This window comes from Branchiostoma floridae, chromosome 2, assembly GCF_000003815.2.
Source record: "Branchiostoma floridae strain S238N-H82 chromosome 2, Bfl_VNyyK, whole genome shotgun sequence".
NCBI lineage: Eukaryota > Metazoa > Chordata > Leptocardii > Amphioxiformes > Branchiostomatidae > Branchiostoma > Branchiostoma floridae.
This window is the reverse complement of record NC_049980.1, coordinates 3,484,727-3,499,609: the sequence shown is the minus strand read 5'-3', so window position 1 is coordinate 3,499,609 and position 14,883 is coordinate 3,484,727. Positions and strand designations below refer to the sequence as shown.

At 41.6% G+C, this 14,883-nt stretch overlaps 1 protein-coding gene across 2 annotated transcripts in view; it reads left to right on the top strand.

The window, feature by feature from the left end:
• LOC118410555 overlaps positions 1-12,347 on the top strand; it is a 16,238-nt gene extending 3,891 nt beyond the window's left edge. Inside the window, exons 2-11 of one of the 2 annotated variants that reach the window (XM_035812328.1) lie at positions 1,450-2,011; positions 2,751-2,970; positions 3,411-3,903; positions 4,281-4,530; positions 5,000-5,110; positions 7,859-7,960; positions 8,337-8,468; positions 9,143-9,203; positions 10,210-10,334; positions 11,356-12,347. In XM_035812328.1, coding sequence (XP_035668221.1) covers positions 1,463-2,011; positions 2,751-2,970; positions 3,411-3,903; positions 4,281-4,530; positions 5,000-5,110; positions 7,859-7,960; positions 8,337-8,468; positions 9,143-9,203; positions 10,210-10,334; positions 11,356-11,481 — 2,169 coding nt within the window. In that variant the 5' untranslated portion in view covers positions 1,450-1,462 and the 3' untranslated portion in view covers positions 11,482-12,347. Of the gene's footprint in view, positions 1-1,449; positions 2,012-2,750; positions 2,971-3,410; positions 3,904-4,280; positions 4,531-4,996; positions 5,111-7,858; positions 7,961-8,336; positions 8,469-9,142; positions 9,204-10,209; positions 10,335-11,355 lie in introns of both variants that reach the window. The other variant, XM_035812327.1, reaches the window with a different exon arrangement.
• Positions 12,348-14,883: the final 2,536 nt, after the last annotated feature.

Sequence of the window (14,883 nt, the reverse complement as noted above, 5' to 3'; positions counted from 1 at the left end):
GCCAGCCACCAGCGACCCGGTACAAAAGCAAAAGTGCCAAAAAAGGGCCATAGAGAGCCTGCTATGGAGGCTAAGCAAGATTAGTGGCTAGCGAAAACATGTGTAACTTTTTGCTCGTGGTCAATTGTCGCATCTACTTTTCGGCGGCTCCAGGAATCGTCCAAAAACCTTACGAAAACTAGATATCCAGGATTCGTACTTCCGGTGCCGTCAATCATGGTGATTGACAGTACAGAAAACATTACTATGCACGCCCATGTTTCCATATATGGGTCGACCTCGTGAGACCTCGACAGACTCAAGTTGCGAGAGATTAAAACCCGGAAGTGACCGCTGCCCTCCCCATGATAGGACGTCATCTGAATGCTACTAACACGTAAATAGAATGTGACGCTACACGAAAAACAACTTCAAACACACAACACATAACATAGTCGTGCGACTGTTATTGTCTATCGTTGTGGACAACGGTTGTCTTTAGACATGCGTTCAGAGTATTACGGGGCACCCGCGGTGCAGGATACCATTGCGGTGCGTGCGTGACCCACAGTGACCGCTTGCTCGCAAATAAAAAATGGCGGGAGAATTCCTTATTTTCGTCAGGCGTTCAGGCCGTTTTCTGGATATCCAGGAATCGTCCTCCTGTTCAGGCCGTTTTCTGGATATCCAGGATTCGTCCTGAGTCTGTTCAAGCCGTTTTCTGGATATCCAGGATTCGTCCTGAGTCTGTTCAAGCCGTTTTCTGGATATCCAGGATTCGTCCTGAGCCTGTTCAAGCCGTTTTCTGGATATCCAGGAAGCGTCCTCCTGTTCAAGCCGTTTCCTGGATATCCAGGATGTGGACCAGGCCTTGTGTGACAAAGGGACGCCATCTGGATGCTATTAACACGTTACCGTGAATGTGTCACTATACGGAAAACAACAGTAACTTTATCCCATCTTGACTGCCATTACGCAAAAAGCATTTTGGGCCTGATACGTAAGTAACATGTAAACATCAAAGTATCATTATCAACATTCGTTTAAGTTCTGTAACACCAGGATCAACAGAATAAACTACACGATCTTCTTGCGGGGAGATACAAAGATGGCGACTTTCTGACGAAAACAACATGCCCCCGCCCTCCGCATAGTCTCCTCCCTCGAAAACAAGAAGCTCCACCCCCACGTACACGTTCTGGATAAACACCGTCATCTATCCAGGAAACGTCCTGTTTGCGACGATTTCTGGATATCCAGGAATCGTCCTTCTGCTCAGGACGATTCCTGGATATCCAGGATTCGGCATATTACGAAAGTTAGATACTGACGAAAGTTGGATACAACATCAATTGATCAACATTTTCTCTACAGTGGCCACCTGTCTTTAGTGGCGACATTTCTCCAGTCCCTTGCGCGGGTGCTATAGACGGGTATGAACTGTACACGTGTTTTTCTCCTTCTAAACAGGTGTTGTTCAACAATGGCGCTCATTCCAAGACTGATGCAGTACAGCAGTCTCCGCAAGATGGTGCTGTTGGCACGCCAATGGAAAACGCCTCCTAGCGCATGCCTGGCCCAGTGCAGGGAACGGTCATCGATAGCCACCCCGCTCATGAGGTCCGTGCTGTTCCTGAAGAATTCACCCGAAAGCTTACAACAGTACAGCAGAGCCAGGGCTGACGCATACATCATGGATTTGGAAGATGCGATACCGAAAGGACAGAAAGATTCTGCTCTGAAGCTGTATGCTGAGACCATGAAGAGCGGAATATTCCGCGGCCATACTGTGTACGTACGCATCAATGACATCAGTGACGAAACCAGACTGCTGAAAGAAGTAGACGCCCTCTGCCACCCTGATCTAACGGGCTTTATTGTACCAAAGATCACTTCTCCTGACGACATGAAGAAAGTCGACAGAATCTTCTCCGAGTTGGAGAAAAAGAACAGCTTGCCTCGCGGCCACTGCAAGATCATCCCCATATTGGAGACTTTAGAAGCGCTGTGGCACGCACCGGCCATTGCAAAGGTAATTCTTAGATAAAAGAACACATTTTCCTTTAGAACTATAAGTCATGTTCTTATAGGCTTCGCTTATCTTTGTATCATAGGTGGCAGTTATTCAACATTAAGGTTACTAGGTAACAATTACATTAGCTAATCTGTATTGGTAGTATTGTACAATGCTAAACTTCTTCCAACACAAAACTATACACGGATCGAATTTTCAAAGACCACTGTAGCCTTTTTCAGGATCAATACTGATGATCAATCACTTCACAACTCAAACTCGCGAGAGTTATAGACACGTGATTTTGTGGATACGTGACGTCAACAATTGGTCAAACGTGCCCGGAAGTTTATAACGCCCACCGCCTCTGTTCAGTGATGGCTGAAGTGCCCTGATGTATATGGCTTCCTTTATGCCTCTTACAAAGTGGCCCTGTTGAGTGTCATGTAAGACGGTACGGTCCAGTGATTCAATGCCATCACTGAACAGAGACGATGGGCGTTATAAACTTCCGGGCACGTTTGACCAATTGCTGACGTCAAGTATTAGCAGGATCACGCGTCTGGAAAGCAAGCCATTTCTGGAATCACTACGTGAATCTGGCTTTTGAGAAGCAGTATTATTTACACGTTGATTGTACTAGTATTGTGTTATGTGTTGCCATGTATGTTTCATGTATCACGTACAGGACAGACTGACTAGATAACTGTGGAATGCTACGTGATGAAGAACTAGGCATACTCTTGTACCTTTACAGGCATCCCCACGAATGTCGGCGCTTATAAATGGACGTGCAGACATAGCTGCGTGTTTCCGGAAGCCCCCTCTGAGCAGTCCCATTGTACATTCTTTTATGCGCGATGTTCTCCACGCTGCGAGAGCTGCTGGAATACTTGCGCTGGACGGCGTTAGCTACCTGGACAACTTCCCCCGTTTGGAGCGTGACGTTACGATGGGAAAGATTCTGGGATTTGACGGTAATAAATAACTCCCCCCCCCCCCCTCTCTTCTTCGTCTTCTTTTGTCCATCCTTTTCCCCTCCTCTCTCTCTCTCTCTCCCTGTCTTTATCTATGATACTGCTTGTGCATCTGATATGAGCGCTTTCGGCATTCAAAACAAAATGCCCCCAAAAACCACCCATGGAAAAGTAAGGGAAATTATATTTTCTTACAATCGGCACAAAAATAGCATCAAACACCATTTTCTTCACTGTCCCATGCCTGCGTTTTTGGAAGCATTTTACGTTGAGCGCCGAAATCCCTTGCAACGGGAAAGAATACACCGGAAACCGTTCCAAGGAATACACAAGAAACCGTTCTAAGGAATACACTGGAAACTGAAGCCATGAAAACAGTTGCCGATGACTATATTCCACTCACTGGTCAATTCATGCGCAATGTTAATGTCTTCCAATAGGAATGATCGTGGTACATCCATCGCTGGTTCCATATGTAAACCAGCTATATTCTCCCACACGACAAGAGATAGACTGGGCCGAACAAGTCACGGCGGGAGTAAGAATCTACCAGCGATCAGCTCAAGAACACCGACAGTTCATCGGGCCTCCTCATCTCCCCAGCGCCTCTCACATTCTGGAGACACACAGCAAGATCAAGGCGTTAGAATCATCTGTAAGTAGAAATACCAAACCGGCGGAAGATATGGGCACCGTTACGCCATTACAGCGAAAAGGCGGACTCTCAGCTAACCCTATGAACGGAGGAGAATGGACCCCCGGTATCGTACCCGTGACCTTGGATTCGTCATGGTGTGCAGTATGGAACTCGTCATTTCTCAACACCAGGAGGCTGAACAGTGATGATGTGGCGGCAAGGCAGATGGGCCTTCCGGGAATCCAACCTCCGTTTCATCTACTCGCGACCTTGGCGCTGTCCTTAGCTGTGTCAAAGTAAGCCGATCTCCTTTCTTTTACTTCCAAAATAGTTCTGTTCAGTAGAGTCCTAGTTGCAGCACTTGTAATAATCAGTAGCGACATATACCTAGCCTAGACTTGAACCTTTAGATATGACACATTTGTCTAGATCTGAGACGACGTGGGCGCTCGTGTACCATGGGGGAAGGGGTGTTACGATAGGCCATGTGTGGCCAGTTAGCCCATGGCAGTATTGTATTGTGACATCTGCTGCGAATTAGAGCAAGGACTAGACCCGATAAAAGAGGGACCCGGATGTCCCCAAATGAGTCTCACACAAGGCACGACTCAGTGTGGACATTCTTTCATAGAGCAGACGTTCCCTTATATACCTAACACATATTTAATGACAGGTCTTCCGAAATCGGTCGCTTCGGTCTCGGCATCTCTAACGCGGTGCAGCTGAGACCTGTAGCCGAAGGAGACACCATCAGAGCTTACTTCTCTCTGGACAGCGTGGAGGAGGCAGGAAGAAGCGGGAAATACTCCATAGTGACCAGCTCTCACGTCCTGGTCAACCAGCGAGACGAAGTCGTCTTCCGGGCAACAAAGCCGACCATGTACCCAAAGAAGGCGACTGAAAAGTTACGTATAGCTAAAAAGGTAATGCTAACTTTTAATTAATATGGCATGTGTTGGGCGACTTTGACTCCATGGATCCATTACATGGATGGCATCGTCTAGGCACACAATAGCTGATGAAAATTAAAAAAAAGAACTCGTCGATCAGTACACCTAATAGTGTGCAAACCTTCAATTGCGCCAGGACCAACATGTTCAGAATGGAGAAATTTTCGGATAAAATAAGAACGTTTTATGAGAGGAAAAGAGACATGCTACGACCTTAGTATCCATTTTTCCATAGTTGTTGCATCATGTGGTCATTGCAGATTCTGTGTACGATCTAACGTACACTTTTATTTTTAAGGTACAGATTGAAATTTGGATGTCCTCCATATAATCAATTCATTTTGGCATGAGGTGACGACAATTCTAAGATCTTTATTCAACTGAAGACGAAGTCAATACAAGCTTACTACATCCATTGATCATCCACTTTTCTTTGTAGCAGAAGAACGGGATTCCAACAGACTCCGAGGTTCGCAGACACATTGTCCAGAATGCAGCATTGCGTGGGAACACGTACACGGGAACAATGAGCCTGCCTTTGGAGTCAAAGAAAGTATGACGTGTACATGATATTTTCATTAGGTTAGTGAATGGCTAAATATCATTTTTTTTAAATTGAAAACTATATTTTTCAAGACCCAACTTTTCGATGACCCTCCAACATCTCCTTCACGGCAATATTGACTTCACTTCGTTTTTAACTGTTTGATTAACAATCGATATGTATATATATATATATATATATATATATATATATGTGATAATGCATTTGGAATTTCATCATTTAACAATATCTATGATTTATGTATACATGTATGACAATACTTTACTTTTAGGACTGCGTTGTTAGCTATGTCACTAAAGTGATCCATCCATTCTTGCCCTAAAGAACTGTTTGTTTGTCCGCATGTTTGTGTGTAATTTCCATACGATACATTTAGGCACGGCTCAGCACAGACGTGTCATGAGATAAAGGTCAAATGGTCAAAGCTGCGGTAGTGATAAAGAGTGGGGTTCATATTTGGTACAGTTGATTATTCATCAACCGTAATTATCATATAGCCAGATGGAGTTGGCCAATCAGAGGCCCCCATTTCCTATGGGGTATCAGGCCGTAATGTCACAAGTGTGCAGTTATTAGAATAACTGCACACTAACCTATCAGTAGGTGTGCAGTTTAATATTAGAATAACTGCACACTAACCTATCAGTAAGTGTGCAGTTATTCTAATAACTGCACACTTACCTACCAGTACAGGCATGGCAGGGGGATGGCTTCCTCTATTAACATCGTTAGTGCGCGTTTCATTGTTTAAAGAAAATGTTTACTATCTTAGAAAAACATTGGATTACTTACAATATGGAAAACAATAAAATCTATTTTGATTAATGTCCAAATTAAACTGAAAATTAAAAATAAAATTGTTTGCACACCAACCCCCCCCCCCCCCCTTTCAAGTTGATCGACCCGCAGACCTATTTTACTGTATTGTAGTGAGCTACTAGGAACCAATGTTAAATGCAGAGATTTAACTTTGAATAATATACAAGAATGTCCAAATGAAAACATTAGGGAGAAAGTTTGTAATATCCTGTCCCCGATCTTGGGATCAAACGTACAGGATATAGCTCTCAAGGTTGCCCGTACTGGAAAGAAATCAGATACAGTAACTTGTCGTCCTGTCCTAGTGCGTTTTAAGAAATACAAAGATAAGTTGAATGTTCTGTATAACTCTAAAACACTAGCTAATAGAAATATTTTATTAGAACAGCCTACCATTTCCTATGATATACCTGACTTAGAACATGTTCTGCTTAACTATTGCAAAATGCTACTCTGTGTCCCAAGAGGCTCTGTAAACGCCGCCATTAGAGGCGAATTAGGAATGTTCCCTTTGTATATTGACACACAAACACAACTTATCAAATACTGGCTTAGACTACGTACTCTACCCAATGATAGAATTGTAAAAAAAGGCATATGACACAGCAGTTGAACAAGAACTAGATTGGATCATACATGTTCAGGACATTTTGTGCAGGAATGGTTTCCAAAGTGTTTGGTTAAACCCTGCCGTTGATGCCAAACACTTTGGAAACATATTCAAAGAACGTCTTAAAGACGCATTTCTCTCTGGATGGCGACAAGAAGTAAAGAGTTGTAACAAACTAAAAACTTATTCCCAAATCAAAAGTCAATTCACACTTGAAAATTACCTTTCGTCAGTTCGTAATAAAGCTTTTGCTGTTAACATAACCAAATTAAGAATCAGTTCACACTGCTTGGAAATTGAAAAAGGTCGGTACCGTAATGTACCAGCCAACCAGAGGCAATGTCCTTCATGTAAAGATGGTATTGAAGATGAGTATCATTTTCTAATGACATGCCTTGCATATAGCGTAGATAGACAAAAATTAATGGATATGATCACAAGTAAATCTAGCACACCTTTACCAAAGACGAACACATGTACTTTCAATCTACTTATGTCATGTCCAGACTACATATCTTCGTATTTAGGCCAATACATTTGCAATGCTCTAAAAAAGCGAGAATCTATTGTACAGTAACAGACCGACTTGTTTAACTTGTATGTTATAATTACACTATGTCAATGCGCCATTTATGTTCACATTCCTGTACTATACATGTATGTAGTTATAGATCTTAGACGAGTCATTGTATTGATTAACTTATCACCGTTGCCTTACAATGGTACCATGTACAAATGTCGTGCAATAAAGTTCATTCATTCATTCATTCCTCCCGGAGGGAGGGAGGAAGGAATGATCATGAATACAGTACAGTAGAAGGTCAAATGGTTCAGTACATTTCTAGAAGCGATTACTTGGTCATGGAAGGACATTGTTTATGGTCTGCCGGCAAGCCGGCTTGTGTTCTGTTAGTGACATGTTTTCCATATGCTAGTCAGGTTCAACGTATAGTGACAGGAATATACAAATATACATAATATATCTATTATTGATATGAATGGATTATTGAGCATCCACACATATCTGAAAATAACAGTGAACTGACTGACTTGGTACGGTGTCCGACTTTACACAAGTTAATGAAAACCTTACTTGCGTGATCATTGAACTGCAATGAAACAAGACATAATGGAAAATTAATATTTCGCGGTGGTATGACATATTAGGATTTACACTTCCTATTACTTCCGTAGATGTACGTTGAACTATTTACAGATTTTCTGAAACATCACACGATTGGGCTTGTCTGGGTGAAAAGCATGGTTAAACTTGACAATGTTTCAATGTTCTGTGTTTCTATCCACAGTTGTACGTCCATCGCATAGTTAAAGTCTTCAGCCCGACCGAAGCTAAGGGGCTTTCCAACCTGGTGCGAGCTACAAATGAACATCACCTCAACATCAAGAAAGTAAGTGAAATATTAATTTGCACCTAAAAAAATCATTGCGTGTACATTTGGACAACGTTGAAGTTAATGTTGAAACTGCACGAAAAGTAGGGTTTATTAAACGGTAAACGGTGCGAGTATCTCATGTCTAGCCTTATTTTGCACACATACGGGTGTTTTAGTAGCCTCAGAGAGAGACAGAGAGAGAGAGAGACAGAAAGAGAGAGAGAGATCACGATCTTTACGCGACAGATAGCTCAGAAAGAAATGACATAAGTCTGCGCGCTCCAACGGCTTTCTTTAGAACTGCAGGGGCGTTTTAGTTGCAGACCTTGCAACAGGAAACTGGGAAGGATGAAGGAAGTTTAATCAATCAATTTATTTAATCAATCTATAGTTCACCACTGACGACATTGTGGTAGCTGGTCCTCTGGCCGAGGCGGCAACTGTTCACAACGTAGCTGACGAGTTCGGTGACATCCTGTATCAAGAGGTTGTGGAGGCTTCTAATGTCAACCGAGTGAACCAGGTAGGAAACATCTATAACAAGTGTTTAATAAAAGACCTTACTCCTTCGAGACACATGCAGAGTTTCGCACATTTTTAATTGCAGTTCATCAATTATGTACATAAGATTTCGATTATTATCACATGATCACATATAATAGAAATAAACCGTACGTAGGTCACATACTCCGTGACAGTCTTCGAACGGGGCTGGTTTTTATTTTAGGGGGAGGGGGGCGTGGAAGCGATTTTCAACGTTGGCTAGGTTCTCTTGTGCCGTATAATAAAATGTATAATAAAACCGCGTTTTAAGGTAAGGCCGCTATTTGCATATCAATGTATACTGGTTTGACTGACAAAATGTATACAACAGTACTGTAAATTTATGGCATATACTCAACGTTGTGAATACACTAACCTACACTTGGCAGTGTTTCGAGATTAAAGCCATAAATCTACATGACTACATTGAACCCTACGTAAGAATCCTACATAACTCCTTGCACATTGTCTAAGTCAAACTATTCATCGAACATACTATGTTCAGTTCAAGTTTTAGAAACTCCCATAACCTGTATTGATTTGCTTTGACCAATTACATAAGAAGGGTATGCAATTGTTTGAGACGGTTTGCCAATAAGAAGAACCAACAGCAACATAGGATCACATATATGCATATTGATATCTATTTTACAGGAGGATATGATTGGTTCTGTCAGCTTTATCCACAGTATTCAGCAGCTGAAAGAGAATCCCGGTGAGTTTCGTTACAAAACTTAAAACAGATCATGAACAGAACACTTTGTTTGCAAATCAAAAGCAATGGTCCAGCTAGCGACGATATGTAATTGAGAAATAATGAATGAATGAAGACCTCATTTGCACCTGGCCTTCAATATAAAATCTAAATGGTGAGGAAAGGTGCACTAAAGCCTAGACACAGCCTAGTATGGTATTGTATAGCGAACAATAGATTCTTCATTTTTGGTCTTTCACATATTCTTCTTAGACTTGGGGTTGACTTTTGCATTTTGCAATTAGGCCACAGCAAGTAAATTTTATGGATGACATCCGCGCTCTCATTAATTTTCGCCTGATTTCAGAAGAAAAAAAACAAGAATTTTTCTCTTCTTCGGGGAAGGCCGGATTAACGAAAATGGGTAAAGGTTGTGTTGTAACCTAATCATTGAATGTAGAATTGACACTAGAGACTCTGTAACATTGACTGTAGTTGCAGAGGTGCAACTTGATAAATAGCTGTAAAAGTGGCAGCTATGAGTGAAGTTGCCAACATGGTTAATGATTCCAGTCTACCACACTAGTGTCACTTTAACTACACTGGTGCACTTCTTAAATACAGGAATGAATGCCTTGTTGGCTGGGGTGCCATATTTTGTCACTTCAAGTCTTGCTGCAACGTCTATTTTGAATATTTGCCATCTTGTTTTTTTTTACCCATCTTGTTTTTCTTTCGCCCTATCTCATTATTTTTGCAGTATGCAGAGGATGTCATCCATAAAATTTACTTGCTGTGGCCTTACTTGCAACTTGCGGCATGTATTTGCTCATGTTGCAAGTGCTTTGCACGATTTACCATATGGATGGATGCGTAACATGGGCTTTGGGTCATTTCAACTTGATAAGGATTAGAGAACTGATCGAAAGTGTGTTGGTAACCGCTTTATTTTGTGGACGAATATAAGATTTAAAATCGTAACATAAGATGGCATGATGAACACGGTCGTTTTTTCTTCGTGTACCAGATTTGGAAGAGGTGACCGTACGTACCCTGGGGATCAAGAACCTGGACGTGGATGAACTGATGGACAGAGACTTTCCAGTACGACTTTTCTGTGGAGCCAATATGAAAACAGCCGACTATGAGAAGGTAAAGCTAATGATACACTCTTCCACTACACGAACGGGTGACTGGTGCGACCCAAAACTCTCAGGATTTTCTCGAATAAATTGAGCACTTAGCTAAAGGTGTTGATGCCAACGTCGGAGTGTGCACTTTATATGAGGTAATTAATTAAACAATTAATTTTGGCATACACTACTTCGAAATGATTCTGTGATGGATGGAGATTTGGGGGCTATTGTCAGCATCCCTTGGCGCTCCAGCGTTACAGCATACCATATATGGTATAGGGAAGCGACACTCAATAGGCGCGTGATATCTAGTAAAAGCGATGCCATGATTGGTCAATTCGGCAATGAAATTATTCAAAACAGATTTCCTGTATTTCACACTTTTAATTGATTAGGGCTTTGAACAGTTAATGTAAGAATATGTAGTAAATATTGTACTTATTTATTACGTTAATCAATATACTTGTGCAATGTATATCTGAGTAATTGCAATATGATGTTGAAAATATCTGTACCAAATGTATTTCAGCTTTACATTGCTAAAATGCAATTGTAGGATCACTTCGTCCGAAATAAAATAAAAACGGCAAAAATAAGTCAACCCCTACCAATCGTAATTAGAAACACTACATTTGTTTCTCAGGCCTAACACAGAGCACACATGTTCTAGCACAATTCATGCAGTTACGTTTACAGCATCCCCTTGTTGTAACTCTTTTACAGAGGTCAAAACGCATGTGCGGCAACAGGAATTCTAGGTAATATGTCAAATGGTAAGGCCCTGAAATTGAAAACCAAACCCATCTGGACAACCAAACGCGTCTAGATGTTGTTATGCAAATTGAAACAATGGTCGAGACGAGGACTGTTTACAATTTCGGGGCCTTACCCTTTGACATATTACCTCAGTAAAATTCCTGTCGTCGCACATGCGTTCTGACCTCTGTGAAAGAGCTTATTGTTTTTTGTATCTATACTACTCTAAAGTATAGATATAATTTACAGAAAATCTATACTGTTCCTCTTTTCTCCCTCAGATCTGCAGCGAGGAGTTCCCCCTGCTGTACCGAAGGATTGCTACCCAAGTTCTGTGGAAATTTCTCCGTCTTCGGCCTTTAACAAGCAACGAGGTTCCTGATGGAATTCAACAAGAATTCTCCTGAGCCGGTTAAGCAGAAGTCATGTTGTAACTTTGTTACAAACATTATTACCATCACACATAGACACACAGCTGCCTGTGTTTACTCAACAGGTGCCTGTTTTTATGTTTTACTGAATAGGTGACTGTTTTACTGAATAGGTGACTTTTTTGCTCAACAATAAAAGGGTTTTTATAAAGCAAACGTACTTCTGATTGGGCATGGAGATGCCATATTTCATACACTAAGAATGTCACAATCACAAGACATGAGTATCATTCTGCATAACTAATTATCTGGAAAAGCAGTTCGATGGAAAAAACGATCACGTTCATTCAATATGAGTTACATCTTCAGCAGTAAGAATCAACTTACGCTTACTAAGCAAAGTAAGTACATAATGGTGGTGAAGGTTTGTCTAATCTTGGAAAGTTCATATCAGCTTGCACGCCGCTTTTCACAACATTAACAGTACACATTCTAAATAATGCAATATGATATATATTGTATTGACACTATATAACTTATAAGGTAATATTGGCTATGGTCAGTTTTTATTCAGGAGGCTCCTAAGATATTTGATTGGGGTGTTTCTGTATCGAATTTGTGTTGAAAAGCGAGAGAGCGAACTGGTGGTTGGGCTCTTTGCAGTTTCTAATTTGCTTTTTCACGGCGGGGGGGGGGTGCATGCAGACAACAAACCTACTGAAACTTTTTTTTAAATCATAATCAAAGGCGCACTGCAGCAAAGCTTTCAGTCGTACAAGTGTCATTTAATATACTCTCACCATGGAGTCACTATCAGTCCATGAGATGGAAAGAATATGTAAACTAGCTAGCGCTTCTTTGCACTTGATACGTTTAATAAACGAGTTTTTTAAGAATTATTCCATTGTTGTGTTAATTATTGTATCTTTGGATAAATAATTTGTTTTGCACGGAGACGCAAGAGGAGTGATTGCACAGCTGTCGCATCTACTTTTCGGCGGCTCCAGGAATCGTCCAAAAACCTTACGAAAACTAGATATCCAGGATTCGTACTTCCGGTGCCGTCAATCATGGTGATTGACAGTACAGAAAACATTATTATGCACGCCCATGTTTCCATATATGGGTCGACCTCGTGAGACCTCGACAGACTCAAGTTGCGAGAGATTAAAACCCGGAAGTGACCGCTGCCCTCCCCATGATAGGACGTCATCTGAATGCTACTAACACGTAAATAGAATGTGATGCTACACGAAAAACAACTTCAAACACACAACACATAATATAGTCGTGCGACTGTTATTGTCTATCGTTGTGGACAACGGTTGTCTTTAGACATGCGTTCAGAGTATTACGGGGCACCCGCAGTGCAGGATACCATTGCGGTGCGTGCGTGACCCACAGTGACCGCTTGCTCGCAAATCAAAAATGGCGGGAGAATTCCTTATTTTCGTCAGGCGTTCAGGCCGTTTTCTGGATATCCAGGAATCGTCCTCCTGTTCAGGCCGTTTTCTGGATATCCAGGATTCATCCTGAGTCTGTTCAAGCCGTTTTCTGGATATCCAGGATTCGTCCTGAGTCTGTTCAAGCCGTTTTCTGGATATCCAGGATTCGTCCTGAGCCTGTTCAAGCCGTTTTCTGGATATCCAGGAAGCGTCCTCGTGTTCAAGCCGTTTCCTGGATATCCAGGATGTGGACCAGGCCTTGTGTGAGAAAGAGACGCCATCTGGATGCTATTAACACGTTACCGTGAATGTGTCGCTGTACGGAAAACAACAGTAACTTTATCCCATCTTGACTGCCATTTGTTAATTCATTACGCAAAAAGCATTTTGGGCCTGATACGTAAGTAACATGTAAACATCAAAGTAGCATTATCAACATTCGTTTAAGTTCTGTAACACCAGGATCAGCAGAATAAACTACACGATCTTCTTGCGGGGAGATACAAAGATGGCGGCTTTCTGACGAAAACAACATGCCCCCGCCCTCCGCATAGTCTCCTCCCTCGAAAACAGGAAGCTCCACCCCCACGTACACGTTCTGGATAAACACCGTCGTCTATCCAGGAAACGTCCTGTTTGCGACGATTTCTGGATATCCAGGAATCGTCCTTCTGCTCAGGACGATTCCTGGATATCCAGGATTCGGCATATTACGAAAGTTAGATACTGACGAAAGTTGGATACAACAGAGCTCAGAGCTTAGATTTATTACCGTGGACCACAGTCAGAGTGTAAGGCAGACGTTGGGATATATACGACATGTTTTGCCAGGCTTTACTCGCCTAGACATCTTCACACTACTGGCAAGTAGCAAGTACTCAGTCTTTTACAGCTAAAACGCATAGATATGAAATGTAGTTATACCATAATTAGTCTGGCGATGTTTTTACATAACATTACATACATTACGTGTTATATAAGGGAGCGTAATTAATGACGTGTTTAGAACAATATTGGCACCGTGTTTTTCTATGAACTTTGTCTTTCTTCGATTTGTTTGGAAAAAAACTGTGAGGCACACACATAAAACTTTCGAAAAATGGCACGTGGTTGCTAAAATATAATTTTACGTACATGCCTTGATGTCTTGTGCTCGCAACCAATACAATAAACAACAACCTTTAACATATATACATATATGCATATATGTAAAACTGGCAAAGAGAGTCATTCACTCACTCACTCTCACTCATCCTCTTGCACATGGTGCGTAGAGCCGACTGTATGCACTAGAGTTCTCCATCGCCCTCTGCTCAATGCTGCTAGCTGCGCCTGCTGGGGTGTGATGTTGATGCTGCGGAGGTCTCTGGTCACAACGTCCATCCAGCGGGTGCGAGGCGCCCCCCGTGGTCGCCGCCATCCTGCCTGCTTGGGATCGAAGTCTAGCAGGGCTCTCGTAGGGTGTTCAAAGAGAGTCATATGTGTTGGTATACGACATCATGGAAAGGGTTAAACTCTTTTTTATTTTCATTTCTGACTGGTGAGTCCAATTAAATAGGAAAAAAATATTTTCAATGATTTAGGTTAAACAATAATATCTTTTGAATTTTGTTTATTTTTCCTAAAAAAAGGTGAAACGTAGGAAATTCTACAACAACGTGTTCATATGCCATATTCCGGATCCCTCTATCCCGAGGCGAGTGCCATCCTAGTTAATTCACAGGGATCAACAAGCAGAAGTAGGATTTGTAAGATTCGATGTTCAATAATATCAGAAAGGTATAGATCTTGTACAAACGTCTTTGTTAATTGAATGGTACTTAAGGTGGTTGCTTGTAATCAGGAACTTCTGTACTTAAGTGCTAATGAAGAAAAAGTACTTAAAGACACAAAAAGAAAAGAAAATCGATCAAAATCGTCTTCATTTCTTTAATCATTTAGATTTTATGCAAGGTGCATTTTGCAAATAGTGCTAGAAGTCATGATTTCAATC